Source organism: Rhea pennata, chromosome 10 (genome assembly GCF_028389875.1).
Source record: "Rhea pennata isolate bPtePen1 chromosome 10, bPtePen1.pri, whole genome shotgun sequence".
Lineage (NCBI taxonomy): Eukaryota > Metazoa > Chordata > Aves > Rheiformes > Rheidae > Rhea > Rhea pennata.
The window spans coordinates 1,868,341-1,895,293 of NC_084672.1; the positions used below are offsets into that span (position 1 = coordinate 1,868,341).

Consider the following 26,953-nt stretch of genomic DNA (forward strand, 5'->3'; position numbering starts at 1 on the left):
CGGGGCTCCGGCCTTTCGCTTATACGAATAAACGGCGTGGCGAGTAAAGCGATACGCTAACCGCCCTGCCGCCCGACACGTGCCGTCATTTTGGAGGGGATACGGTATCGGCCCTATTAATAGTTAATTAAAAATCATGCAACGAGAGCCGCGGCGCTTTGTGGAAAGTTTCGTACGAGCGGGGCCGTGCATTATGCATGGGAGCGATGGCCCAGCTGGGCTGGCGGCAACGGCCGAAAGGAGGCCGGAGGAGACGGGAGCGGTGCGAGTCAGGACACGGTCAGCTCGGAGCTGTTCAGTCAGTGAGGATCAACTTTTAACAGCCACAGAAAAGTGTACGCTACAGCTCGACAACCGGGTTCACGTTAAGTGGAACCTATCTCCATTCCTTCAAGGATCTCCTCTGCTTTTCATGGAAATTATTTTTTTCTAGCCAAAGCTGCAGATGTCCAAGTTCTCCACTGTATTGGCAGGAAAGATGCAACAGGTTCCTTTTGTAGAAGCACTAACGGAGCCACTGTCCCTCCTAAAGAGCATCGCTCTGAGCACAAATTAAGGTTTCTATTCCAGAGCCTCTCAGAGCCTCCATGGGAAACTCAATGGGAAACTACTCCAACAGAGCTCATTGCAGCCTGGACCACGGTCTGCCAGTGTGAAAGCTATTACACAGCTCTAAATTATTATCTGCAGTTACCATCTCAACTCCGTAGACTGACACAGCCAAGGAAACAGAAATACTAACTTATCAGTGTAATTATTGCTAATAATCTCAGCTAGAAGCTGACCCTGCGAGGGTTTTGCTCTGTGCAAGTATCGATTCTCATCATGCTCAGCCCTCAAATGCTTGTTTCATTAAACTGCCTAGCAGCAGGGTCAGAAGCTGAAGGGAAGTCTCAGGGCATCAAACCGTTCAGTCCGTTACGTACCCGTTTCCCCAGAGGAGCAGCACATCTTAGACTATATATTCATTTGGGGAGTTCTACTTGTGCCAAAAGCAGACACAGCCCATTTTAGATCCTTAAACATGAGCCTCAGGAGGTGCCAATCTTTCACTGCCTCACACTATTACTACGAGTGAAATGTGAGCACTGCTTTGTCCCAACTTGACAGGATTCAGTCTGCGACAAACGTAGGGCAGCAGTGAACCAAGTGTGGCTAGGAGCAGCACCAACAGCTCCTGCCTTGCTGGAATAAAGTCATTTCCTCTGAGCTGCCTCTGGCGAGGGCAGGCAACCGGCCACGCTGGACTTGCAGCTAAATGAAAAAGAAGCCAAACGGGTCTATCAGAACAAACCCAGGACGAACAGTTGCAAAATTCCTCCCATGCTCGGCTTTGTCCTTCTTGTGTTTAGAGCTTTGAGATAAGAGGACTGAACGGTCCTTCTGTTTTACACCACTCAGATGCAAAATGCAAGCTTTTCGCTGCAGAGGTAATGGAAACGAGGCATGCCATGTCTGGTGATTTGCTCATGGTGATAAGCCAGATTCAACACCTTATTTCAATTAAAGCTTACACTTAAAACGATACACTGATTGCGTGAGACAATTTATATTTTCCACATTGTCTGTTTGCCTTTATTCATCTTTGAGTATGTTGGCCAGAAGGTGAAGACTCTAAAGACAGCAGAGGTACTTCAGGGCCAACAGGCTTGAGCCACACAGCACTTAAAGCATTAAACATCATCCTTCTCCCCTTCCTCTATTTTAAAAATAGCAAAGATTATCTGAGCGTGCTTTGGCCAGGGAAGGCCAAAATAAGCCGCCCAGATTTTCCGTGTGGAATAGAGGGGTGGCGCGCTGAGGGGGGAGGTCGCAGGCTCATCGGATTTGCAATGATTTCCCTCCCTCTTCGGATAAGCCGATCTCACAGCTCCTCTCCTAAAGCATCACCGCGTCTTGGAGGCGCATCTGTACACAAAAAGCCCAAATCCCACCCGGCAGTTCAGCCGCAGCGGGTTTGTTTGGGCCTTTTCGCCCGGTTATTTAGCTGAGGAACTGCAGCTGGAGCAAGCTGCTTTGTGCTGCCCGCGCGCAGCTCCCCCAGCCCACTCCTGCCGCAGCTCGGCCTCTCTGCCTTCGCCCGCCAGCTGCGTGGTTCTCCCTCCCGAAGGCGACGTCCCTCGGGCTCGGCGGGGATATTTGTTATAACATTAAGGCGAGTCGAAAGTGCAGCAGTGCGATGAGGCGCCAGGCCTCAGCCGCCACGGGCTGGGGGGGGGGGGGCGTTGCCACGGCGACGCGGCCGCGCAGCCGCACTGGGGCGACGGGGGCCCGGGCGGAGGGAGGGTTGTCGCCATGGCGACGGGGCCGCGCAGCCGCACTGGGGCGACGGGGGCCCGGGCGGAGGGAGGGGTGTTGTCATGGCGACGGGCCGCGCAGCCGCATTGGGGCGGCGGGGCTCGGGCGGAGGGGCGGTTGTCGCCATGGCGACGGGCCGCGCAGCCGCATTGGGGCGGCGGGGCTCGGGCGGAGGGGGGGGTTGTCGCCATGGCGACGGGGCCGCGCAGCCGCACTGGGGCGGCAGGGTCCGGGCGGAGGGAGGGGTGTCGCCATGGCGACGGGCCGCGCAGCCGCACTGGGGCTGCAGGGCCCGGGCGGAGGGGGGGTTGTCGCCATGGCGACGGGGCCGCGCAGCCGCGCTGGGGCGGCGGCGCCGAGGCGGGGCCCGGGCGGCGCGGGCACATGCAGGGCGCTACGCGGCGGCGGCCGCACCCGGCGGCGGCCCCGGGCTCCCCGCAGCTCTCCGGGCCCCTCCACCCGGGCAGGTGAGCAGCGGGGAGGCGGGGGCGGCGCGCGGGGACCGCCCCGGCGGGGAGGAGGCGCCCCCGCCTCGACCGGGGCCCACGAGCGCTCGGGCCTGTCCTGGGTGTCGCGGCTCGTCCCGACTGCCACAGCCTCGTCTGCGCCCCCCCCATCCCGTCCAGCGTGTCCTGGCTCTTCCCGGATACCACAGCTTTGCCCAGTCGTCCCCCCCCCCAGCTTCTCCAGGCTTTATCCAGGGTACCACCGCCCTGTCCAGGATATCCCGGCTCATCCTGGCTACTACGACCTTGTCCTGGGCCTCCTGGCTCGTCCTGGGTACCACAGCTTCATCCTGCTTCTCCTCCCCAACTCTTCCAGGATATTCCAGCCTCATACAGCCCCCCCCCCCAGCTCCTCCTGGGTTCCCTGGTCTCATCGAGGGTACTGCTGCCATGTCCAGGATATCCTGGCTCGTCCAGAGTGTCCCGCTCTCATCCAGAGTCCCCAATTCTTCCACAGTACCCCATCTTATCCTGGTTATCCCAGATCACATGGAGAAACTCAGACTGTGCAGGGTTCCCCCCCAGCCCTCTCTAGGGAACTACAGCTTGTCCAGGGTGCCCCGGCTCATCTGGGATGCCCCAGCCTCATCCATGGTCCCCCAGCTCACCTGCAATTCCCAGCCTCTTCCAGGGAGCCACATCTCTCCAGGATGCCCAGCTTCTTCAGGATATCCCAGATTATCTAGGTTATCTCGGGTCATCTGAGGAACCGCTGCTTTCCCAGGTTTCCTCCCGCTTGTCCTGGGTACCCCAGGTTCACTGGCTCATCCTATGTATTCTGGCTCTTCTAGGGTACCCTGGCTCGTCTAGGGCACCACAGCTCTTCTTCTGCCCTTGAGGTTTGGACCATGCGTTCAGGTAGCACAGTACAGCCATGCCCTTCTGATCACAGCACCACAGAAGAACAATTTGCGGTACAGCCAGGATAAAACAGCTGCTTTTCATGTAGGGAGGTGAAGGTTTGACAGTGCTGGAGTGTTGTTTGCTGGAAAGGCTTCAGCAGAGTTGTTCTGCAGAGGTAGAGGAGAATAATCTTCAGCCATCAAGGTGAAAACACATCCAGAGCTTCCCTGTGCTTGAGTAGCACCAGGCATTAATGCATTTTAGCATTCACCAGAAATGCTGTGGGAGTTTAATTTTGCTTTGTCATGCAAAAGTTAAAAATAGTTGCACTTAATTTAACACTTAAAGCTTTTCATACTGCTTTTGTGCTCACTTTGCAGTCACTGACAGCCTTCTTACAGGGATGCGCCAATTTTTGTTAATGATGCTTTGCCTTTCTGTTCTGCCTACTCCTCTGTTTGGAGTCTCAACTTTGTCGTTACTCCACAGATCTCAAATCCAAGAAATGCACTGTCAGCAAGGAAGACACATGCTATGGGCAAGGACACAGATTTGGCTTCTGTCCCCTGCCTCTTCAGAAACCTGGTGTATGACCTCAGATATTTGGCCCATTTCTTCATGCTTTATTTGCTCCCTGAGTTTCTGCTTCTCGAGGCATGATCTGTGACCACTGCACAGTGCAAGACTGTCATTTTCCAAGATCACTTGAAATATACTCTCTCCCTTAGTCTTACACAAATCTTGAGGGATGGTTGAGGAGAGGGGGTGGAGAAAGGAAAAAACAACCAACAATAAAACTGGAGTCATTGACGAGGCTAGACCCCAGCAGGCTGACACTTTGACTTCTGTTGTTATTAGGCATGGAGCTGTCAAGAGCGAAGACACCTTCAAGACTTCTCAATTTCATTTTGATCTGTGGTTCTACTTTACTCTGCAGAACTGGGTGCTGGACTTCGGGCGTCCCATTGCGATGGTAAGTGTGACGGAGGCAGGCCTGCTGGGTGTTGCACTTTACTTGTTTAGGATATGGGATAGCAGAGTTGTGATGGTTCAACTCAAAACTTCCCCTGTAGGCTGATGGACTGTTTCTATGAACTGCCTACCTTCACCAAAGTGACATCCTTGAGGAAAATGTCAGGGCCACTGTGACATATTGGCACGAATAATTTACCAAGCAGGTTGCTCAAGTAGCAAGGAAGGTATCTTGGAAACTTGGTTCCAAGTCACTTATCATGCAGCTTTATGTTTTCATAACGTAAAAACTAACTAGAGAGGTTTATACTGTTCTTCTCAGTACCCTGCCTGTAGGTCTTGAGTTTAGGAACTACTGAGACCCCTGCTCTCCAGAGAATGCATGGCAGGACAGATGTGGTCTTTGCCTTGAAGTACGTTTTTTTTTGTTGCTGTTGCCACCATCTGAACATGACTAAGTGTTAAACACAGAATGCGTTGCTGTGGGATTCCTGAATGCCTTTTTCACCCAGCCACATAGCTTCACAACATTGGCTTTTGGTAGTGCTCTAAGAGTGAATGACAGAGATTTAAATACATTGTTCTTTTAGTGCACATTTACAAAATATTTTTTAGCTCTATGTACTGCAGAAGAGTTGCTCAATTTTGTTACTAACAACTATGTGAAGTCAGATCAGCTAGTTGGCTGTTAACTCAAACCATAATAATTAGGAAAAAGCAGCAGTCCAAAACAAAGACTTTCTTTCTCACTGTCTTTCAGCCAGTTACTAGGGGCTCCAGATATTCTAAAAGTAAAACATAGTAATTGCCCACTGTGTCATGAGAACATACTGATGTGCTTCTTTCTTCTCTCCTCAGATTATTCTACCTTTGGAGTGGTTTCCGCTAAACAAACCAAGTGCTGGAGATTATTTCCACATGGCTTACAATGTTATCACACCATTTCTTCTGCTAAAGGTAAGCCTCAAAGCTCAAGTGTTTCATTTTTGAAACATTACCTGTAAAAGCAGAGTACATAATACAGTTTTCTAAAGGACAAGAATTTCTCAATGTTTGTTCAATGCTTGTTCAACAAACGTTAGCTACTCGCAAATATCTGCAAATGAGGCAGTTCTACTGTAGGTCAGATTTTTTCTACTCCAGAAAGAATTTAAGGTACCGAATGGCAGCAGCAAGGCACTAACCATCTCCCCACCCTTCTGACAAAAGTGTTTTCAGCAAGTTTTACAGCAGCCACTCCTAGGCCATGGAAGGAAAATTTAGTCTCTCTCTCTCTCATTTTTATGCCATTTGTATATCATGAGCTTGTAGGAGTCCTGACTGGTTTCTCTGCCTGTTCTTTATGAACTGAAGCAAATGTGGTCAGACTGGGTTCTGTATGTGACCCTTGTGAGTCAGCCTTCAGCCTTTAACAGAAGCAAAATTTCCAGGAGAAGCCTGCAGAAATTTAAGCCCAGAAGAAATCACTTTGCTTATTAATCATATTTCCTGCATATACAAAGCAGATTATTTCCCACAGTAACTCCAACTTCAGTGGAATTCTGAGTCCTTCACCCTGACTGAGCTAAAGCATATTTTTAAGATGACAACCGTCCGTGATTTAAAGACCTTAACAAAGCTGGAACTATAGTAGATTTTCTAAATTGTTCAGTGCTTAATTACACTTGCTCTTTGACATTGGAATTATATCTTTAGCTTGATATATCTAGCTTCAGCTGCCAGCCACTGGATCATGTAAACCATTTACAAGGTTAAAGACTGTTGTATCATTAGAAATCTTCTTATATTAAATACTTAGCAGCCAGAAGATATGAGAAAGCAATTATAAATATATTTTAACCTTCATTAGCTAGAAATTGAATTATGTCCTGAGATGTAAATGGTTCATTCTCTCCAGAGTATGGGAGTTTCTAAATGCCCTTGTGGCCAAAAAAGGAATATTTACTATCCAGTCCTTTGGGGGATTTGAAGTGTATGAAACTGTCTGATCTGTCACAGTCTGACACAACTGATTTCTACAGGTTAAGTGTTCATCAGGCTAAAATTTGCTGTCTTTGGCTTTCTCGGCAGCAGAGCTTGGAGGATTGGTACACACAAAGAAAGTCATTTGTTATTCAGGATACATTTCTCTTATCCAGGGTCCTCTCAAAGGAAGCGTCCAACCTTTTCCTCTCATCAGACGAGAGCTTTCCTGAGCCTTTTATTCTCCTTACTTATCTGTGAGTCCTTTGACATTTGTACAGCAGTTACACAGAAAGGGAAAGTTAAGCCTCAAAATTAAATACAAATAAGGAGCTTTTCAGTGCATGTAGAGACCATCTATGAAGGGCTGCAAAGCTGATTTGGCAGTGCAGAGATGGAAAGCCAAAGGTCACCACTGCTGATCCTCCAGCAGAGCAAGACTGACGCGTTCACTCTGGCCCCAAGTTTCTGAGGCAGACCTAACATTTCTTCTTCATGTTCTTTCCTAACAGAGGCAATGAGATTTTGGGAAAGTCGGGGCTGATTTGAAACAGCCTAGCCATGCATGATTCTCTTCTATGAAATGACCACAAAAACAGTCACACTGCTGTTTTCTCTTAGGAGGTCTCTGTGGTTCATTCTCTGAGGCATAAAGAGAATAATTAAGCTTCCCATCTGCTGGGTCCCAAATCACAAAGTACTTTATCTTCCCACTTTGCAAGTTTGGTGAAGAGCTCCCTTCCAGATAAAGCTTGCTTCTGTTCCCCAGCCTGGCTTGCACAAACTTGCCTCAGGCCCTGGGTCTTACTGGGGCTCTACATCAGCCCCACCTGTCTCCACCCAGACTTGAGCAGACCACAAAATGGTACAGGGAGCGCTCCATCATTAAATTTGACTGCTGGTGCTCAAAACGGTTGCCTCACTGACCAACCTGTTTTGTTGGTGAATGGATTTTTCCTATATATTAGTTTGGTGTAAATGAAACTTCCTCTTTAGAAACAAATACACAAAAAACAGGAAGTCAAATTCCATTAGGGAGGAAAAAAAGAAAACCCAAACAGTCCAAAAAGAGATCTTTGAAAAATCTAGCAGAGAATTATAAATGAACAATTGTCTCTTAACCAAAGGAGTTAAGTGCATTGTGCTCTCAGCTGGAGTGATGCTAGGGGTTCTTCTCACCACTGGAGGGCACAGAGAGGCTTTCAGATAGATTTAGCAAAGGAAATACAGAAAGCAGCTGCCTTATTGTTCCTAATTAATCATGTTTTTGATCATATCTGGTGAATAAATTGCTTTGAGTACTGTATTGGAAACACTGGATGACTTAGTCTGAGAATTGACCCTAGTAAGGGGTACTGTATGCAGAAAGGTTTAACAAGGCCACAAAGTCTGTTTTCATAGCTGCAAAAAAGGATAGAAGTGCATACCCAAAACTCAAAGCCACATAGGCTAATGGAAATGTATCGGAGATGTGTTTTGGAGTCATAACTGCAAAAAGAGAAGTACATTCTCTTCAGGTCCAGTCACACTGATTTGTCCGTGATAGGCTATGTTTATTTTCCAGTCGGGCTGCTAACAGCTGGGGACAGCAGCTCAGCTCTGCTATGACAACATAACCTACAGTATTTTTTACAGGTATTTGCTTGGTTTTAGATTATTTTTGCTAGCCACGATTAAGTTAGAGCAGGATCAGTTACAGCGTCGTGCTTCTCTCCTCAAACTTCCTCGTTGTTCAACATGTCTCAATATTTTTAGCTCATTGAAAGATCCCCTAAGACCTTACCAAGATCAATGGTGTACGTCAGCATCATCATGTTTGTCATGGGAGCAAGCATCCACTTGGTTGGAGACTCAGTAAACCATCGCTTGATTTTCAGTGGCTACCAGCACCATCTGTCTGTAAGAGAGAATCCAATCATCAAAAACTTGAAGCCAGAGACACTGGTAAAGAGGCTGTATTTTATGCAAACACTTAAAAATATAAATTTCTTGTTCTTATTTAATAGTGTACTGTTCCTCTATCATTTTAAATCTGTTTCATTGCATTTCAGATTGATTCCTTCGAGCTGCTCTACTACTACGATGAATATTTAGGTCATTCAATGTGGTAAGCATTTTACAGCATATCTAGTGGACCTCAGAACGTGCCACAAAGAAAGGTAGATCTGTTCTGTTCATAGCTTAATGTGTAAAAAACAAAACACAGCTGATGAGATATAGTTAGAGGTAACATTCTTATAGCTACTGGCAGTACAGTGGGTTTCTCCCTTTGAAAATTTCATATCCCCGCTAGTTTTTTCCATCTCTGTCATCCTCACTGATATTTCTAACACATGTGGTTCGACAGTTGCAGTGAACAGAGGAACAGCTCCTCTCTTTTCTCCCTTTAGTGGCCTCTTTTATGAGATGCCCAGATAAAGAGATAGTTTATAGTGCAAGTTTAAGGATTCTGCAAACTCATTGACTGTATTTTTGCTCCTCTGGAGGTTGACTCTAAAACAGCTTCATTTTTGCCTAGTTTCTCCAGGATGCTGTAGACATTAGCTCATTTTCCTCCTTTATTGTGCATCCTTTTAGCGACCCTTCTGGAGTGGAGGGTTGCTTATGTAGCTAGACCAGTGACAGAGACTACATGGTCCCAGTACTCCCAACTGTGCTGATTCAGGGAGTTCAGTCAGGTTCAGATTTCACCACCACAGCAGCATTGTTGCCAACAGCTGATCCTAGCAGCACTTGGTCCAGTTCAACAGGAGGCTTAAGCCAGTGTGACTCCAGTTCCATCTGTATCCCCTGCTTAGAGTATATCTAGTCCTTGTGTGACCACTTGTGCTGCTGAATCAACTTGCTGATCCACCAGCCAAATAACCCTAGTCACTACATGGTTGTACCATTACTAGCTTGAGCATGAGAGCAGGATCACATTTTAGAACAAAACTATCCCCTTGGCCCCAGAGTGCAGATTCACTCTGGGGGAATAAATATCTGCACTCTTTACCCACCTGCTGTTTTTAGCCTCGTGTGTTTGAACCAGACTTAGCCTCAGCTCAGGCAGGTGTCCCTCCCCACCAGGAACTCAGCACACTTTTGCTAGAGCACGCTTTTCTGTTTGAATGTGTGGCTTCTGCAGAATGGTGCTGGTTGCCTCCAATCCCCCAGTATGAGCTTTGACAATCCAATTTTCTCACAAAATGTATAGGGAGACAGGCCGCTTTGGCACGTGCTTTAGTGGAGAGCTGCATCTAAATCAACAGTCAGGTTCCTGCAATATTGCAGGTGTGCTGATCACCTGCTTGTGCCTCCGCAGGCTGCATCAGGTCCAGATCTGCACCTGCCTCGCTGGCGTGGCTCTTGCAGCCAGGCAGTGATGGTGGCCGAGCAGCAGCCATCATAGACATGTCCTGTATCCTGAGTGGGCTGGTCTCACTGCTCTGCCTGTACTGAAGACCCCAGAGAGAACTGTCTGTCCCTTTATCTGCTGCCAGATAACCTTAAGTCTCTCTAATGTACAGAGGAAAGTCTTTCTCCCATCAGGCTACTTCAGATTTCTCTGCTGTTCCTTGGGAACTACAAAGCAAGCAAATTCCATTCCTTTAAAAAAGGACTTTGTTAGTTTGTTTAAATCCTGGTCCGTGTCCTGCTTTCCTGTGGCTTAGTTTTTAACACAACACAATGTGCTTAAACAGCTTTTTGAGTCTGGGAGTGTAACAAATACAATTGTTCGACTGAGCACTTGAACCCAGTGTTTGACCTAATCAGCAAACTCTGGCTTTTCCTGCGAGAGCCCAGAAGTCTAATTATCTTCAGAAGTGCTCTGCATAGTGAGGACATACAATAGCCCTGCTCTAGGCACTGCCAGGCCTTTGGCTTTTATTAACACAATGGTAATCTCATAGCAACAGCTGTGACACTTGCAGAGAGGCTGTAGCCTTACAGTCACAGTGGGCATAATGACCTTATGGCGTTAGGCCCTGCAGTTTTTACAGGCGGTCCAGCTGCACGTTGCTTCACCAACTCAGGCACCTATGATTGGAGCAGCCTTGACTGGCTTCTGATTCTGCTCTTTGGCCAAATGCATTCATAGGTTCAATACAGGAATTGTCTTAATGCATCATTTAGATTTGGAGGGGTTTTATCAACACTTGCCTGCTGGTGAAAGATTAGCAGAGCTAATCTGGAAGCTAACAGGTAGTCTATGCTGAAGTAATGCACGCAGTGTCTGTTACCACAAGGTTCTCGCTTCCCTTGTTGCTTCTGAGACCATAAAGTAGACAGAACAGGTGAATGCTTGTGGAAAACCGGCCAGGCCATGATGCAGAAGTGAAGGCTGCAGGACTTAGTGTACAGAGGTGCTATTTTTCAGTCTCACTCCTTATAGGAGGTCTGTTTCCATTCACAGGTACATCCCTTTCTTTCTGATACTGTTTATATATTTCACTGGCTGCTTCACTCCTGTTGAAGAAGAGAGCAGGATGCCAATGGCTGCATTGCTTCTAATGGGGCCAAGCAGCCTTTATTACTGGTAAGTGGTTTTTGTCCTTTCTGGGCAGGGGAAGGGATGGAGAGGGCAGGACATGCTCAAGGCACAATGCAGGTGGCTCTGCAGCATGCAGGCAGAAGCTCTCCATTCTTCATAGTGGAATTTGCTGCAGCTTCTGCTGTGCCAGTCTCAGAAATCAAATCTGTTGAAATTTGCAGCCTGTTTAGTCTATGCAAGTTGTCTGGGCCTGAGCTCTGCTGGGCCAACTTTAGCTTCACCTGTAAGTGTGGTGCGCTCTGTCACTGCTGGGTGCGTTTCCTCATCCACCTTGTCCCCACTGACTGAAGAAGTGGGAGCAGGTAGACTCAGCCCAGCTGGTTCTGCAAGGGCCGTGCCCTCTTTTTGGGAGAGGCAAGGCCTCAGCTCTGTGCTCACAAAGGCCCTATGAGTCACAGGTAAAATTTTCATCCAGGAAGTAGCACAGATGAGCTGGGTGTACTCAGCAAAGGGAAGATCATCTATTAGCAAAGGAGAGCTGCTTCTTTGGGCTCTGTGAGGCACCTCTCCATCCTACATAACCCTTCTACTGGTGGTTCGGACACTGGAGTATTCTGGAGACAAGTCCACTCCCTTTGCTGTGGGAGATGGTCTCACCCTGCACCAGTGGCTCCAAACCCACCTGATCAGCAATCAAGTCAGTACTTTTCCTCCTCTGTCTCAGGAATCCTGATACAGGATATTCTTATCTCTGGAGCTCAGGCTTTCAGCCTCCCCAGTATTTGCTGTCTGTCCCCTCTTTAAAGCCTGCTAGTTTCTATTAAGGGAGCCTGTGTTCTTTGAAGATTTTGGGGTGGTCACCTGGTGTCTGCAGTTCATCCACCTGATTTCAGGTTTTTCATGGTAACAGAGATTGTCTCGTCAGTCATCTGGAGGTTTTACACAGAGCCCAGACCATTTGTGTGATGCTCTTATGCTGCCTCTTCAGTTCACCCTGCGGGTCCAAATAGCCTTTTGAGAGAGGTCTTATTTATTTCCCATTTTCATTAGCCTCATCTTCCCAAATGGTTTCCCTGATGGCAGCCAAACAACTTGTCATTCATCTTCTGAGACGATGTTCTCTCTTGCCTGTGGCTTTACCCCCTGTTGAGACTATTTTTATACAGTAAATTAATTTTTGATAGTCAAAATCATCAGGATGATTTGGTCAGTTCCCAGTTACCCCATTGCACTTCCTTTAAATACATCAGCATGAAACTCTGCAGTTTGTGTGCTAGCAATTTAAGAACAAGCAAGCATAACTCCTTTTACTTCCTCCCATCAGCGTGGCAGTTTCTCATTGCAGGTCTGTTTAAGGAGACACCTGTTTGTTAACTCCACCTGCCCCGGCAGATGGACTCTCTCAGACTGAAAGCACTGTACTGATTCATGCTCAGAGGTCTGTGCAACACAGGAGGTGTGGGAGGAGAAAGAAAAAAGGAACTAGTAATGATTATTCACCATTTCTTGTAGATAAGAACCAGAGAGTACCCAGTGCCTTACCGTGCAGCAGGGTTTGAAGAAATATGAAGGAGTAGTGTTTCTTGATGTAGCGCATAACTACAGCTGTGGGACTCACTGCCACAAGAAACTTGGGGAGCGAGTGGCCCCAAAGCAGACAGACAGACTCGAGGAAGAGAAGTTCCCTGTGTGGCTGCCAGACAGGACAGCCCAGATGCAGCCTGCAGATCAGGAAGCCTCTGAGCAGCTGATTACCAATCAGGAAGGTGTGCCAGGGAAGGGTAACTAGCTTTGCTGTCTTACTAACACCCTTTTCCTTTAGCAACCAAGACTGGCCACTGCCAGGTACAACAGGGGAGAAATGGATTTTTGGACTAATAACCACATACATCCATGTATCCCAGAGGACATGTATTTATTATTTCGATCTTGAGCTTAAGAGCAAGCCCTCCCGTGCTGTACTGGGGCTGCACTCAGAGAAGACACTGAGAGTACAAAGTCCCTTTGTAATTGTGCTATCCTTGTTTAAGACTCTCTTTGGCTCCCTTATTGATTTGCTCTCCTCAGTTTCCCTATTTAAAATGAGGAGCAGATGGCTTTTACTGTCACTGGAAGCAATTTGGACAGATTCATGAAGAGCAGCCTGCAAGCACAGCGCTGCCCTGTAGCAAAGCGGGGCCGTGTCTGTGGGTCGTCCTGCCATCAGTGCCCACCCGAACCCCTTTCCCTCCCCAGTGGGTCAGAGATGGAGCCCAGCCTCAGGCATGCGTTTAAGCTTCCGGTTCACAAAGTGAGACCCTCCACTTTAAAATCCCATATCGGGTACACATTTCTTTACCTGTTCCATTAGTAAAACCTATTGGTAAGTTACTGATAGGAAACTTGCAAACGAACCCGCTTAAAAGTTGGCAGTAGAGAACAGCGCAGCTTTGCTTACCTAGAGGCAGAGCAGGGAGAAGGTGCGGAGCGGGACGCTGGCCGTTCATTCACGCACCTCTCGTACGTACTTACCTCTGCAGCAGAATCAGATAAGTCTCTTTGTGGGTGCTCAAGTGCTTGGCTTGTAAATGTGCCCAGGAAAGCTTGCTAGAGAGCAGAGCAGTTCTTCAGGCACAACATAGCTGTCTGAGCAAAAAACGAGGAAACAAGGGCCTTGGGTATCAGCAGCAGGGCCAGTTCCTGCCATCAAGGTCACAGCTCCCACAGGAGGCTCCTGGAGGGACCCCACGGTGAGACATTTCACCCAAGTAACGCTAGACATCCTGGGTGCTGCTCTTGCTCTGTGCTTCCTCCCAGTGGGCACTAATGAATATTTTTGCTTTGTAGGTATCTCGTGACAGAGGGTCAGATTTTCATCCTCTACATTTTCACTTTCTTTGCCATGATGGCTTTAGTGATGCACCAGAAACGCAAAGGACTTGTCCTGGACAGCAATGGGCTTTTTCTGTTCTACTCCTTCATCATAACATTGGTCCTAATTGCTGTTTGGGTGATTTGGCTGTGGAATGACAAAATTCTCAGGAAGAAGTACCCTGGCGTGATCTATATCCCCGAGCCATGGGCGTTTTACACCCTCCACATGAGCAACCTCCATGCAGCAAAGGAAAGTTTATAAGTTTTGATATTTTAGAGTGATTTGAAGAAGAAAAAAATCTAGTTTTTCTAATGTAGACATATTTCAAATAAATTACTGACCAATATTAGCTGCAAGTCGTATTGTAAGTTAACCAGGTCTAGCTAAGGAGGGGGTTGTTTGAACAAAAGGGAAAGATAGTCACTGTGACTGTTAACTCTTTAAAAGCTGCCAGCGCAGCTTGGTTACCTCCCGTAGCTTCGTAGCAACCATCCCTAGTTCGTGACTGCACAGTTCCATCCCGGACCTTTTCGAGTGCGTAAAGGACAACACCAATTCCCTTGCACGTGAGGGCAGAACCGCAGCAGATCCACCCAGCGCTTGCGCGTGTCCCTCAGCTTTGCTCCGAGGTGGAAGGCAGCGGAGCGCCTGTCCCGCCGTTGTTCCTCCTTCACCCCCACCGGGGGAGCCACCGGGACCCAGCACCGGTGAAGACGGGCCGACATCGCCCCAGGTGAGGCCAGGTGAGCCACGTCGTGCCCCGCCGGCACACACGCTCCCACCGCCGGCCGTGCACGGGGCGCCCGACTTCCCGGCGGCCACGACCCAAAGGGAGCAGCGAGCAGAGGGCCTGGCACCCGTCCGCCATGGCTCTAGCGTGGTCGCGCTGCTGTTCTCTCCCGTGTCGCAGCTCACCAAGTCCCGAGCCCTCAGGTGATGGAGCTGAGCTCCTAAAGCCCTTCAGTTAAGTCAGTGTCATGGTCTGTGTCCGTAAAAATTTGTATTAAACTTTGTGTGACAGAACCCCAGTGTAAAAAAAAGAAAAAAGAAAAAAAAATACCAGCAAGCTATACAGAATAAAGATGTTTGGTACAAGTTGTGCGACTCACGTTACTCGGCGAAGCCGTTCTGTTCCTCCAAGGGCGAGCCCTCGTCCCGCAGGATCTTAGTGCCCGTCCATAGCTGGCAGATGCAGTTACGGCAACCGAGCGCCGCGCTCGGTGGGGTCCCTGCTACGCCATCGCGGTCGCTGAAGCCTCTATTTTATTCTCGGTCACAGTCTGGCGTGCAGCACGCACCGCCATGCCCGCCGCCCCGCCGCCGGCGTTGCCGGGTTTCTTCCGGCGACGCTGCTCGAGCGCCGGCGGAGCCGCGGGGGCAGAGCAGCCCCCGCCACGGGTCCGACCCGCTGCACCCACCCAGCTCCCCCCGCGTGCAGGCGTTGGTGTCAGTTCAACATGCAGAGCGTGGGGTATTGAAGAGGTTAAAAACGAATGTTTTCCCCCCACTTTTTTTTTTTTTTTTTTTTTTTTTTTTTGATGCAGGAGAAAAACGGGGAGGTATTGAGACGTTTTACACCAGTGTCATTCAATTCAAGCTGTTGGCTCAGCTCCCCCCCCCCCCCTTATTTTAAATCAAACTGTAGATTTTTTTGTGCTGTAAAAAACCTTGGTTTTCAATGGCTGGAGTGTGAATCGAACGATGGAAGCATGGCACCTGACGGGCCTGGGAGAGGGCAGCAGAGGCAGCTGTTTGCCCAGGCTCTTGCACTAGAGCTGGGTATCGCTGCCTCCCCCTGAACCCCGATCTATAAGAAATGACGGGGGAAGCGCTGGCTGAGTCCTGCCACCGCACACAACTCGCACGGTCTCTCTAAAACCCTTCCAAGAGGGCGCAAAGCAGTAAATCCCCCTGCATCCTTCCTGCTCAGCCTCCTCGGATATTAGCAACCCCGTATTTGTCCCCGAGCGGCGGTATTTAAGCTCAGCGTGAGCCGTGCAGCACAAGCTACTCGAGATTATCCAACCTTTTGCATTCACCCAAGTCATTTTGATACCCAGCCCGACCCCAAGGGTAGAAACGACCTTAAATCCCGAGGAGAGCTCCCGCTCGGCCCCCCGCGCCGGATAACGGCCTGGGGTCCCTCCTGCAATCCCGCCGTCGCCGGTTTTTAAAGCAAGCGTGTGCCAGCGAGGGCGATTGCCGGCGGCCGCGGGAATCCAGCCCCCGGTGCGGCTCCGGCCGCGTAGCCATAGCAGCCGGGTATTTATTACGGTCCCGGCCGCGCTCCGCCTGGCGCCGCGGACTTTAGCCCTCCTTCGAGCAGGAAGCGGCAGGAGAACGCGGCCCGTCCCGGCAGCCGGCTGCAAAACGAGGGAACGAGCCCAAAATCATGGTGAGCGAAACGCGGTGGACGACACGGGCTGCGCGTCCCCGCACCCCCAGCTCCAGTTTGTAAAGCCGCTGCTGTTTTCTCTCTCTCTCTCTCTCTCCCCTCTCCTGCGCTGCAGGCAAAATTTCTGTCCCAGGATCAAATTAACGGTACGTACAGTTTTGCATTTTCTCTCTGCGGAAGGGAGCTGAAATAAGAGTATTACTGCAGATCTGTTAATCCAGCGCCCTCGGGCTCAGCGGGGCCGCGGCGGCGCCTCGGGGTCAGGCGCAGCCGGGCGTGGGGCTGCCGAAACCGGGGGCCGTGCAGGGCCGCGACCGGGAGCGGGTCGCGCTCCCCCAGGGCGGCCGCGGCAGCGAGACGGCGTTATCTACGTCAGCCCGAGCCCTTATTTATTTTTGAGGCGAGAGGTAGGTCTTCCCGCGGGAAGAGTGGAAGGCGAGGAGATCAGAGGGCCGAGGACCAGACGGGTTCGGAGGCAGCGGCGGAGGCTCCCGCCTGCAAAACCCCACGGCTGGCGCCCGCAGGCTCCATCTCACGCTAGATTTTCAATTCTTCGCTTTTCCCTTACAATCCACCCGCAAATCTGCCCGGCGGCAGGCGGAGGCGAGTGCCCGGCGCCGGCCGGACCGCGGCGGCAGCCACGGCGGCCTCCTCCTGGCTCCGGCTCGGACGCTCCCCTGCCCCACGCGTTAGCGCTTCGCCGGCGGCGTCCGTACGCGCGGAGCCCGCGTTCGGGAGCCCGCGCGGGGCCGCAACGGGCCTCCCCGTCGCGTGGCCACCCCGGCCGCCCTCCGCCCCGCAGCGTCCTGCCCACCGCAAAGGCAGAGAAAATCGCTCTCACGTCCTTCGCGTATCTGAAGAACCTGGCTCCACCTGCCCACTTTCTTCGTTAGACTGAAAGACGCCAGCGAGCCCAGTTTTCACAGGAACAGACTCCCAGGGACCCTTGGCGCTTTCCCCGAGTCCTCCCCGCCGGCCATAACCTTCCCGCAGGGACGTCCCGAACGGGCACCGCATCCCAGCTGCACGCCAGCCGGCGCGGCTTGGCCAGCACGCTGCGCAAGCGTCACTTGTGGATCGGCGTAACGCATACTTCTGGTTTTTAATTAGAGTTCAAGGAATGCTTTTCCCTGTACGATAAGAAACAGAAAGGCAAGATAAAAGCCACTGACCTGCTGGTTGTGATGCGGTGCCTGGGAGCCAGCCCAACGCCCGGAGAGGTCCAGAAACACCTCCACCTGCACAAGATCGGTGAGGAGAGCGCGGCTGCGGCGCGTTAGCGAAGCGTATGGGTTACGGCTGCAGCTTGGCCTCGGAAAGCAGGTCGAAATTTTTCAAAGAGGACGAGCAAACTAGAGTTAGTTATCCGGCCTTAGTAGGTTTTTGTTAAAACTTAACTTCTCTGTGGTCGGGAACCTACCTGCAAAGCAAACGAGGCCGGATAGGATCTAGATCAGTTATTTGGTCTCAGGTGAAGCAGCCCGAGCAATGCAGTTTAACCAAGAGCAGGCACAAAAACCTGGTCCAACGGGCAGGTTGGTGAACAGCATCAGTCAAGCACGCTGGTTAAAACGGTGCCGTTAAATAAATCATAATAAAAAAAGGCTCAAGCTCAAGGAGCAGGGGGAGGCAGAAAAGGAGGAGGTGTCGCGGGCGGAGGCCGTGAAGGGGCGCGGGGAACGGCGGGGCCGGGACCCAGACTGCCACATCCCTCAGGAACCTGCTGTTGCTTTTCCAGACAGAAACGCAGAGCTGGATTTTTCCACTTTTCTGAATATAATGTACAGGCAGATGAAGCAGGAGGAACCCGAGAAGGAAATCCTCACGGCCTTGGCCATGATCGACAGAGAGAAGAAAGGGCTCATCGCCGTCGCAGAGCTGAGAGCCAAGCTTACAAGACTGGGAGAAAAGCTCTCCGAGGAAGAAGGTACGGTTTCACAGCAGACACCTCAAATACTCTTCTTCTTCCTTCTTCATTTTCCACCTCAGGGGGTCTGGGAGCAGAAAGCCGCCCAGCCGGGAAAATGCAAATCACCCGTGCGGGCAAAATTCAGGGCTGCAGCACCTTGGGGCCGGGGGCAGGAGGCTCCCCAAGAGCGTGCTCAGCTTTTTAGCTGCAACCAGAGCCTTCGGCACCGCCACGTAGAGCACGCGGGGGGCCGCGGGCAGAGCCGCGAGCGCCGCCGGCCTCCGCACGCACCGGTCCCTGGGAAGAGGCTTTGCAGCTACGGGGGAAGGGAGAAGGCAGCTGCCAGCAAACTAAGAGCGCGTTTCCCTTTTCCAACTTGCTTCCTTTTTTTTTTTTTTTTTTTGCTTAGAGATGACTCACTACTTTTACAGACTAAGCGTCTACCCCATGAAGGGCCTTCTGAAAGCTTGCATGTCCCCAGCTCTAGAGATGCTTTAAGAAATACACAGGGGAACTGGCAGTTTCCCAAGAACGCTGTTGTGGTTAGCTCCGGGCAGAGCAGTTTGAAAGAGGCAGAGCAGGGCTTCTTAATTAAGATTAAAAAAAAAAAAAAAGTAGAAACAAAAAACAACAACAAAAACCCTCACAACCCCACCACTGTCCGGGCTGGCAGAAATTTGCCCAAGGGGCACAACAAGAGGAAATTCCCCAAAGCTGCAAGCAATCAGATCTAGATTTTGGCCTAGCCATTTTATACATGTATATAAATATGTTTTTAAATGCAGGCTATACTTTTTAAGACTTCATAGGGTGAGCTGGAGCGAAGCCAGCCCTGCTGCTTCGCAGGTCGCGCCGTTCCCTGCCCATGGAGTCCAAAAGCGCTAAGGGCTCCTTACTGTAAGAGCTGAAAAAGTAGTGAAGACGTGGAGACATTGGCCCTAATTACAGGCATTCCCAGCAAGAGCTGCTATTACACCGGGGCGCGAGACGACAGTCACCATCACCTTGCGAGCAGACGTGCAGCTTGTACGCCAACCTGCAACTGCAGATCCTACCTTAGCAAGCTGCACTCCTCAACAAGAAATTCCCCCTTTGGCTTGACACAGTGAAGCCCAGCTTGCTAAGCCGCTATAAATATTTGATGTCAGAACAGACTCGATTTCATTAGCACCTGCAACTGTTCAGTAACTACTGGCACGTATCTTCATTTACAAGGGTTCCAGAAAAGCCTTCACTTCATTTTAATTTAATGTACTTTTACCAAATGAGAAACAACACATTTTTTCTTCTGAGCTGTTTTTAAGTGTTCTAGGAAGAATTAATAATTTTTGAGTTTATGCCCCTGGAAGTATACGATTACCATCAGGATATTCTCATTTGAAAAGCAGGATTAGATCTCTTGAAAACAAAGAGCTGTTACTTACCTTACAGGACCAGTAGCTCTGCAAGGCGTTCTCACCACTGCACTTACTTACCCGACTCGGAAACCAGATCTGGCGGCGGCAGCAGCCACCCTTTTGCATACCAATACCTGCCTGCAAACGCAGAGGTGCAGAGGGAAAAACAGTATCTTGGCCAACACCATACCAAGAACAGAGAGAGGAAAGCAAGTTAGGCTGCTCAGAGACTTTCTATACAGAACTATTTACAGTAAAATAATCTTTTCCCCCTCTTCTCCTCTACCATCACTTTCACCCAGGATTTCACGACTGACAAGCTATGATTTTGTGCTCAAATATGGGTACTAGGAGTCTTATTTAAACAACCACAGCTCTTTCAGCCTCAACAGCTCTTCTGGCCACCTCAGTCAAGTAGTTGGCTAGTAAAAACACACACCAGCTCTGCTGAGCTGCACTCACATACTTCAGGGATGGGTCACCCTCCTGGCAGGCAGCGGAGGGCACGTGGGCTCCAGGAAGGCCAGGCAGCTCCAGCCTGGACAGGAGCTGTATGCAGAAGACTCAATTAGTGCACGGAAGACGGGAGAGGAGTCCAATCCACTCCAGCAATTCAGAGGATTGGATGGGATTCCTCTCTAAGAATTTTCTGTGCCGCTTGCACTGGTCTGCAATTAGGAGTGAAGTGTAGTTATTCCCACTTGTCAAGGAAGCTCTGTGGCACTGGTCATCATATCCATGTGAGCTCCATCTGTACTGGTCTACTAGCAGGCTCCGAAGGCACAACGCTAAAGTACTGACCGTACGATAAATGCAGGCCTGCACCCCAACAGCTTCCCGTCTCCGGCCATGCTGCTGTTCGCAGACAGTCAGACCAAAGAATTGAAAATAGCACCATGCTGGTGAAACCAGACACCCGGACCCCAACATGAGCAAGCACAAAAATGGTCTTCCAGACTGTACTAGATGCCTTATTGAAAGACCTGTTGCCTAAAACACTATCAAATAAAAGCTCCTGGGATTCTCTAGAATTTGTTTTAGCACTCACCCGCGGGGTAAACAAGAGAATTCTCCACCTCTCCTGTGCAGAACAGGGCACATAACTCCCAGCAGCAACTTCATTCAGCAACAGTTAATATTGGTTTTCCATGTGTTACTTATGTACTTCTATTCTATTGACATCCATTATTTGAGAGGGAAAACACCAAACTATTAATTTTAATGGCTTAGCCTTTGCAGAAGAGAACATTTTAGGTTAGGTGACTGATGTCACTGCCAAGGCATCCATCCCCAAAACTGGAATGCAAGGCATCCCTCCTCGCACTGGCAATTCGTACAGCCACCACTTCTTCAGAGGTGTATTTCAGCTAGAGCCTCAAGAGCCACAACTGAGAAGGTATCCTTTGCTTTCAAACGCTAAAGGCCTGCCTACATTAAAATGCGACACCAGCATCCTTAGGGTCACAGTGCATACTGACCTAAACTCGGGCACAATCTGTCAGCCAGCACTAACTCCAGCACCTTCACTGGCACTACACCTCACCAAAGGCAAAGGTCATCCCTGCTCCAAACTGTATTATTAGTGTTTAAAGTGGGAATCAAAACTAGAGAGCTAACTGATGCTCGTTTAAAAATGGGATCTAGGTGGTATATTCAACTGATCCTGGAAGCTACCACTTCTAATAAAAATTTGAAAACCTAAATCCCACACTACGGTTATTCAGAAGATCACAATGTTTCTACTACATGTCAGATTAAAATTATCTTTACACTTTTATTTTCAGTGGATGACCTGCTAAAAGAAGCCAAAGTTGGACCAAATGGAACAATAAAATATGAAGAATTTGTCCGCACCATTAGTCTTCCTGCAGCTGACTACTGAAGTTCAAAGCAAGAGACTTGGTAACAGCAGGATCTGAAACTTTGATTTCAATTTTTCCTAGTCTCAGGACTGTTTAGACTCAGGAATTGTTATTTGCCTTTAAGAATCCATATTCTGCCTTGAGTTTAGCTTACATGAACAGCTTCCCACCCCACTTCCAGAAAAATGCTGTCACTTAGAAAATGTGAGCTCTCAGAGTCATTTAAATAAACTGAATGTAACATTTCGCTTGTGTAAAATGTGTCATACTTGCAAAACAGCCATTATTTTAAAAGTGCATTTGCACCTACAGATCTCAGAATAAATTATGACTTACAGTTAATATCCCGACTCGTCTCAAAGTTGTCACGACACAAGCGCCTCTTGAAGGGAGGCCACATCCTTTTTACTATTCAGAGGGGCTGGAGACGAGCAGTTTGGATTTTTCTATGATTCCCACTACACCAAGACAGAGTTTAGAGGAAACGGGAAGGACAACTCCTGCTCTCAAAGCACAGGAACTAAGGTCACCATTTCATATGCTGGAGGAGGGAAACAGGATGAGAAGTAAGATTTCTCTATATTTCTACTTATGTCACATTATTTATTTTGCAAGATGCACAATCCTGCAGCGTCCAGCCCCTCTGTAGTTCAGCTGCCACTGAATTCTGAGGCAACACTTTGAAAATCACAGCGCTTGGCAAATGCATCCGTCACCAGGTACTGGGCTAGTTGCCCAGAACACGCTCCCAAGGACAGCCAGGCAGGGCAGCACAGTGGCTGTGAAAATTCAGCTTCTCTAGCAGAATAAAAAGCTGTTTCTCTTGACTTTAAACCAATTTAAGCCAACCTGCCCTAAAACAATGGGTTTTAATATTATTTTTATTATAGCATGTCAGTCTTGGTTAAGGTCCACAGATTGGTATGTGAAATTTTGGAAAACATACCACAGATCTCCTCTACCGTCAACTGGAAATTTTCAGAGACCACCTTTGCACAGTAACGGAACTAAAAGCAACCTATTAAGAATGTCAGTAGACCACAAATTCCTGCTATTTCTACCCAAGGAAACCTCTTTCCTCCATCCCTCTCCCTCCTTTTATTAATTCTGAATCTTTATCCCAGAAGCAACTAATTCACCCCTCTGCTCTACTGGTGAAATAATCTGCAATTACATCACTACAGACATGGCAGATGCAGTGTATTTTTCCCCCACTGAAGTATGCAGTGATAGTGTTAACACTGCAAATTCAGGTATGACGCTAACAGCATCATACACAGCTGCAACGTTGTAACGTTGTTTACACATTGTAAACAGCCATGACTAACTAGCACATAAACTTGGTTAGAATCTGAAAAATGAAGTACAGGAAATATTTTTAACCCTTCCAAATTGGTAACAATATCTCCATGAAGTTGAGATGGGTATTATTCTCATGGAAAATTATTACAAGAAAAGCAGAGCAGATTATATAACTTGCTGAACGCTACACAAGAATGGAACGGGAGCCACAAAACACCTTCCAGTCCCATGCTCAAGAAAAATGGCAGTTTTGAGCCTAGCTTCCCTTGAATCGGAGCCAAGCTGAAGTTTCTGCAGTTTTCATAAGATACTAGTTTTCAGCTAACCCAATAAGCTCAAACTCAAATCCTCACACCTCATGTGATGAAAAAAAGGTGCTGATCAGCAAAGGATTGCAATTCTAGTCATGCCTCGTCATGCCTGTCTACCGAGTCCCTCAACTTCTTGCATCAGCTCTTCCTGCTCTGGAAGCTTCTCTGAAAGTCAGAGTTACCAGCAGTCTGAAAAACAGCTAACACTCTAGGAAAAACAAAATACAGTGAGAGATGGGGCTCACTAGAAAACCAAGAAGTTGTTCCAGCTAATAGTAAAAGATATCATTTCCCTCACCGCTCTGTTGCCACTATTCACAGTTAACCTCAACCTTAAGGAGAAAAAAAACCACCACCATCACCAACAACCACCACCCTACCTTTACGGAGGATCTTTGTGCATTGGCACCTCGCAAAGGTATGCCCACAGCTTGAAGGTGGGGAGGTTTCCACCTATGAGAGCTGAAAGGCTGCTCCAGACCTTTGCTCTGCAAGTCCTGGGGATGAAGGGGAGCAAAAACCTCCGTCGCTCTGAGAATGACTGTAATTAGTTTATGAAACAAGGAGTTCATTTAGAAGCATTTGTTTCCAATACGCATCAATAGCTAAATTACAAATGATCCAATACAGAGTTTAATTCTTCCCCATTGACCAGAAGCTGATTAACAAATCCTTTCAGTTGTAGACAACATAAAAGCTCCTATCTCATGGGGACTGATCAGCTCAAATTCACTTCGGATTACTCCAGAATGCATCTGTATCCTAACAGGCTGTTGCTACCCTCTCTGAGTGGATAAGCATTACCCAAATAAAAGCCAGCAAAAGGAACAGTATGCTTCACACACACTTGCAAAACAAAGCATCATTGTCAGAGCTTAGAGCGGCAAGTGTGAAACACTCCACGCTACAAAACATTTAGAAGCAAAGCATTCCTGTTCAAAAGGGTCCTTTGCAGCTCTCAGTTCACAGAAAGCAACACCCCCCTCCCCGTTTTTTTTTGTTTGTTTTTAGAAAACACAACATAACTGAATGCTTTTTATTACATCTAAAGATTTCTACATAAACAGGTAACATTCAATAGGTAAACCATTTTTTTCCAATGCATATAATAAATATTTTCACTTGGTACTTTTATACAAACGGACATTGGTCTACTATACATTTTTAAAAGCCATTTATCGGTTTGGCATGCCATATGGAAACTAAGAGAAAGTTTTAAGGCAATGAATGACAGATTTAAATTCATGGAATTAATGGTAATTTTAATATTCTGCTTATATACATTTTCCCTTTGTTAATTAAAACAATTAACAGCAGCACTTTCGGGGACCACCAGCAATTTTCCCTTGTTAGAAATCTAAGCTCTCTTTAAAAGAAAAGAGAGACACAGAGACACACACACACACAGAGAGAGAGAGAGAGAGATTGAGAGAGAGAAGCAGTTACACTGATAAAACAAAATCTTTTCTGAATATATTTAAAATGTGCTTAAAACCCTGAAATGTTAAACTGCAACGAAGACTTAATTTTCAAGATGTTCTCCTCACAGTCTTTAGCTCTGCATTAGGAGACAGTTCCAAGACAGTTCAATGAAAACCTATCAGTCATCCCATCCTTGAAAGGCTTACTGAACCCTTGCCACGGAGAGGACTGGGCACGCCTGGAATTGCTATCACGTCTATAATTATGGAAGTACTACAAAGTTCGTAATGCACAGTACAGATTATAGTTTAGCATGGTATCTCTTCTTTTAAAAGATGCACCAATAATGCCCACAAGAGTGATTCAAAGCCACTTCCACCCTGCTATTCAAACAACAGCTATTTACTCATATCTGTGTGTATATATACATACACACATACAGTACTATACATAATACAGAGAGACACGTGCACACACCCACCCCCCTCCAGTGGAAAAATCTGAGGACAAGAAGGGTTAACCACTAGTCTACGGATTACATAAACTTTGTAATCTACAGAGAATGCAGCAGGACTGCAAGCCAGCCAAGCACTGGATTACTGTACTGCACCTTGAATAATACGCAAACAAACAGAGATCGAGTTTTGGATTTACATTTGCAGGGAACTTCCAGAGAACTCAGACTGAGACTTCTATCAAGTAATGTTAACTGTGGTCAGAGGCACAGAGAGTTACCAGCTATAAAGAACATCTTAGTATGAAACACGAATACTCACAACGCATATGGAATTAATACCACAAAGGAAGATCTAAGAGCATTTCTGTCGCTTCTTTGTAGGGCAACGAGGTTAAAGAAACGACACAGGTGAACTGAAAAGCTTTCCTTCCCTCCAGGGTCGCTCGTGAGGAAGCGGGAGCCATCATCAGTTGACCTCACTTTCCAAAAGCTAAAGACATGCGTAAAGGACGCCAGATTTTCTGTTACCATCCATTTGCTGCATGTAATTTCGTATGGGAATTAACAAGATTTTAGTACCACTGTCAAAACTGACATAAGCAGCTTTTCAGCTCATCTTTAACAATACAGTCAATGGAACGGTTGCCACAACCATCAGTAAAACAGCCGCAAGCTCTCCAGAATTTCTCTCTGAGGTGTTTCAGAAGCTGGGGACACACACGCTCCCAGGTACGCTGGTGGCAGTCCGGGAGAATCAGAGTTCCTCCGGATTTACAAACAGAGTTATAGCAAAGCCTACGCTCTGAAGTTACCCAGTTAGTATTCATGACTAAGATGAATGAGATATATTTCCTAATGTAGGTTTAATCACTTCAAAATCAGACTGAGTTTAAAAAATAAGTATTTCCCATTTTCTATCCTTTTATTTATTTTTTAACTGACATTTAATAAATTATAAAATTGGTGTATGGTGAAATATATATATCAGCCAGATATGTATGAAATACACATGCATGGGAAAAACTATTTAACTCACTTTTAACTCACACACACAGATCTATAAATACATATATACACACACATATACATATAAACACAAACATTTGTTTTCAAAATTCAAGTCAACTATTTAGTGGCAGAGTGATGCTGTAAAAACACTAAAAACAATTTTGATGCCACATATTCATGTGAACCTTTCAAAGAACCATACAACTGATCATACAGCAATACCTAATGCTACTTGGATAAAGTATTTTTTTTCTTTTTTTCTTTTTCTTTTTTTTTTTAATCAATGCAAGATTTTGAGACAACTTCATAGGCAAAAGGTGGCCCTTGTCAATGCTCAAAGCAACTAGCTGCAATCAATAGTTTGGACATTAAAAATTCAGACAAGAATCTGCTAATCTTTTGTATTCCTTACTATCTTTCCTGATAAACTTGTTACCTGCACTTTCAACCAGTTAAAAAAATATTTTTCACACCAGAGGAAATATTTACTCTCTCTGACATGGACTTTGGGACACAAGAGAATTACCTCCTTCCCTCCCCCTACTCTTAAAGAATCTCCTGAAAAAATGCATTCCAGCTATTTACAAATTTCACTCTTTAACAAGAATGGATCAGCCAAACGACCCATCAGTTCTAAAAAAAGATTTTCCTATGTCATGCACAACTTCCAAAAAAAAAAAAAAAAAAAAAAAAAAAAAAAAAAAAAAAAGGAAGAAAAAGAAGAAAAAGAAAAGAAAAGAAACCAGGGAGCAAGTATGGCTTGAAGTTCAACACAAGCATACTGAAAACAGGGAAATCAATCAAAATATTCAGAAGGCCCAAAAAAGGAAACTGAATTTGAAACCCATTACCTTAAGAGACTTCAATAGGTAAAGATTCATCTCAGTGCAAGGGCTCTGACTAGGGCTTTTTTATTGGGTTGGTTTTTGGTTTAAGATACTCACATTGAACACTCAATATGAACTTAGCTTTGATGAACGT

The 26,953-nt window shown here is 47.5% G+C and overlaps 2 protein-coding genes across 2 annotated transcripts; both read left to right on the forward strand.

The window, feature by feature from the left end:
* The first annotated feature begins 2,671 nt into the window (after window positions 1-2,671).
* Window positions 2,672-14,992, forward strand: CLN6 (CLN6 transmembrane ER protein). The gene is made up of 7 exons (XM_062583772.1): window positions 2,672-2,765; window positions 4,506-4,620; window positions 5,478-5,576; window positions 8,337-8,525; window positions 8,633-8,688; window positions 10,978-11,100; window positions 13,882-14,992. Exons 1-7 carry the CDS (start codon window positions 2,683-2,685, stop codon window positions 14,168-14,170), a joined length of 954 nt encoding a protein of 317 aa, XP_062439756.1. The 5' UTR covers window positions 2,672-2,682; the 3' UTR covers window positions 14,171-14,992.
* Window positions 14,993-15,211: 219 nt separating this feature from the next.
* CALML4 (calmodulin like 4) lies at window positions 15,212-21,492 on the forward strand. The gene is made up of 6 exons (XM_062583998.1): window positions 15,212-15,307; window positions 16,236-16,304; window positions 16,420-16,450; window positions 17,415-17,555; window positions 18,043-18,231; window positions 21,395-21,492. The coding sequence occupies exons 1-6, from the start codon at window positions 15,212-15,214 to the stop codon at window positions 21,490-21,492; spliced, it is 624 nt and encodes a 207-aa protein (XP_062439982.1).
* Window positions 21,493-26,953: the final 5,461 nt, after the last annotated feature.

Excerpts from the sequence above, each read along its gene's own strand:
- CALML4 (XM_062583998.1), top strand. The coding sequence starts at position 15,212 with ATGCCCGCCGCCCCGCCGCCGGCGTTGCCGGGTTTCTTCCGGCGACGC. Across the intron at positions 15,308-16,235 it reads CAGAGCAGCCCCCGCCACGG|GAAGCGGCAGGAGAACGCGG; the intron begins GTCCGACCCGCT and ends TCCTTCGAGCAG. Across the intron at positions 18,232-21,394 it reads AAAGCTCTCCGAGGAAGAAG|TGGATGACCTGCTAAAAGAA; the intron begins GTACGGTTTCAC and ends TTTTATTTTCAG.
- CLN6 (XM_062583772.1), top strand. The coding sequence starts at position 2,683 with ATGCAGGGCGCTACGCGGCGGCGGCCGCACCCGGCGGCGGCCCCGGGC. Across the intron at positions 2,766-4,505 it reads GGGCCCCTCCACCCGGGCAG|GCATGGAGCTGTCAAGAGCG; the intron begins GTGAGCAGCGGG and ends TGTTGTTATTAG. Across the intron at positions 8,689-10,977 it reads TATTTAGGTCATTCAATGTG|GTACATCCCTTTCTTTCTGA; the intron begins GTAAGCATTTTA and ends TTCCATTCACAG.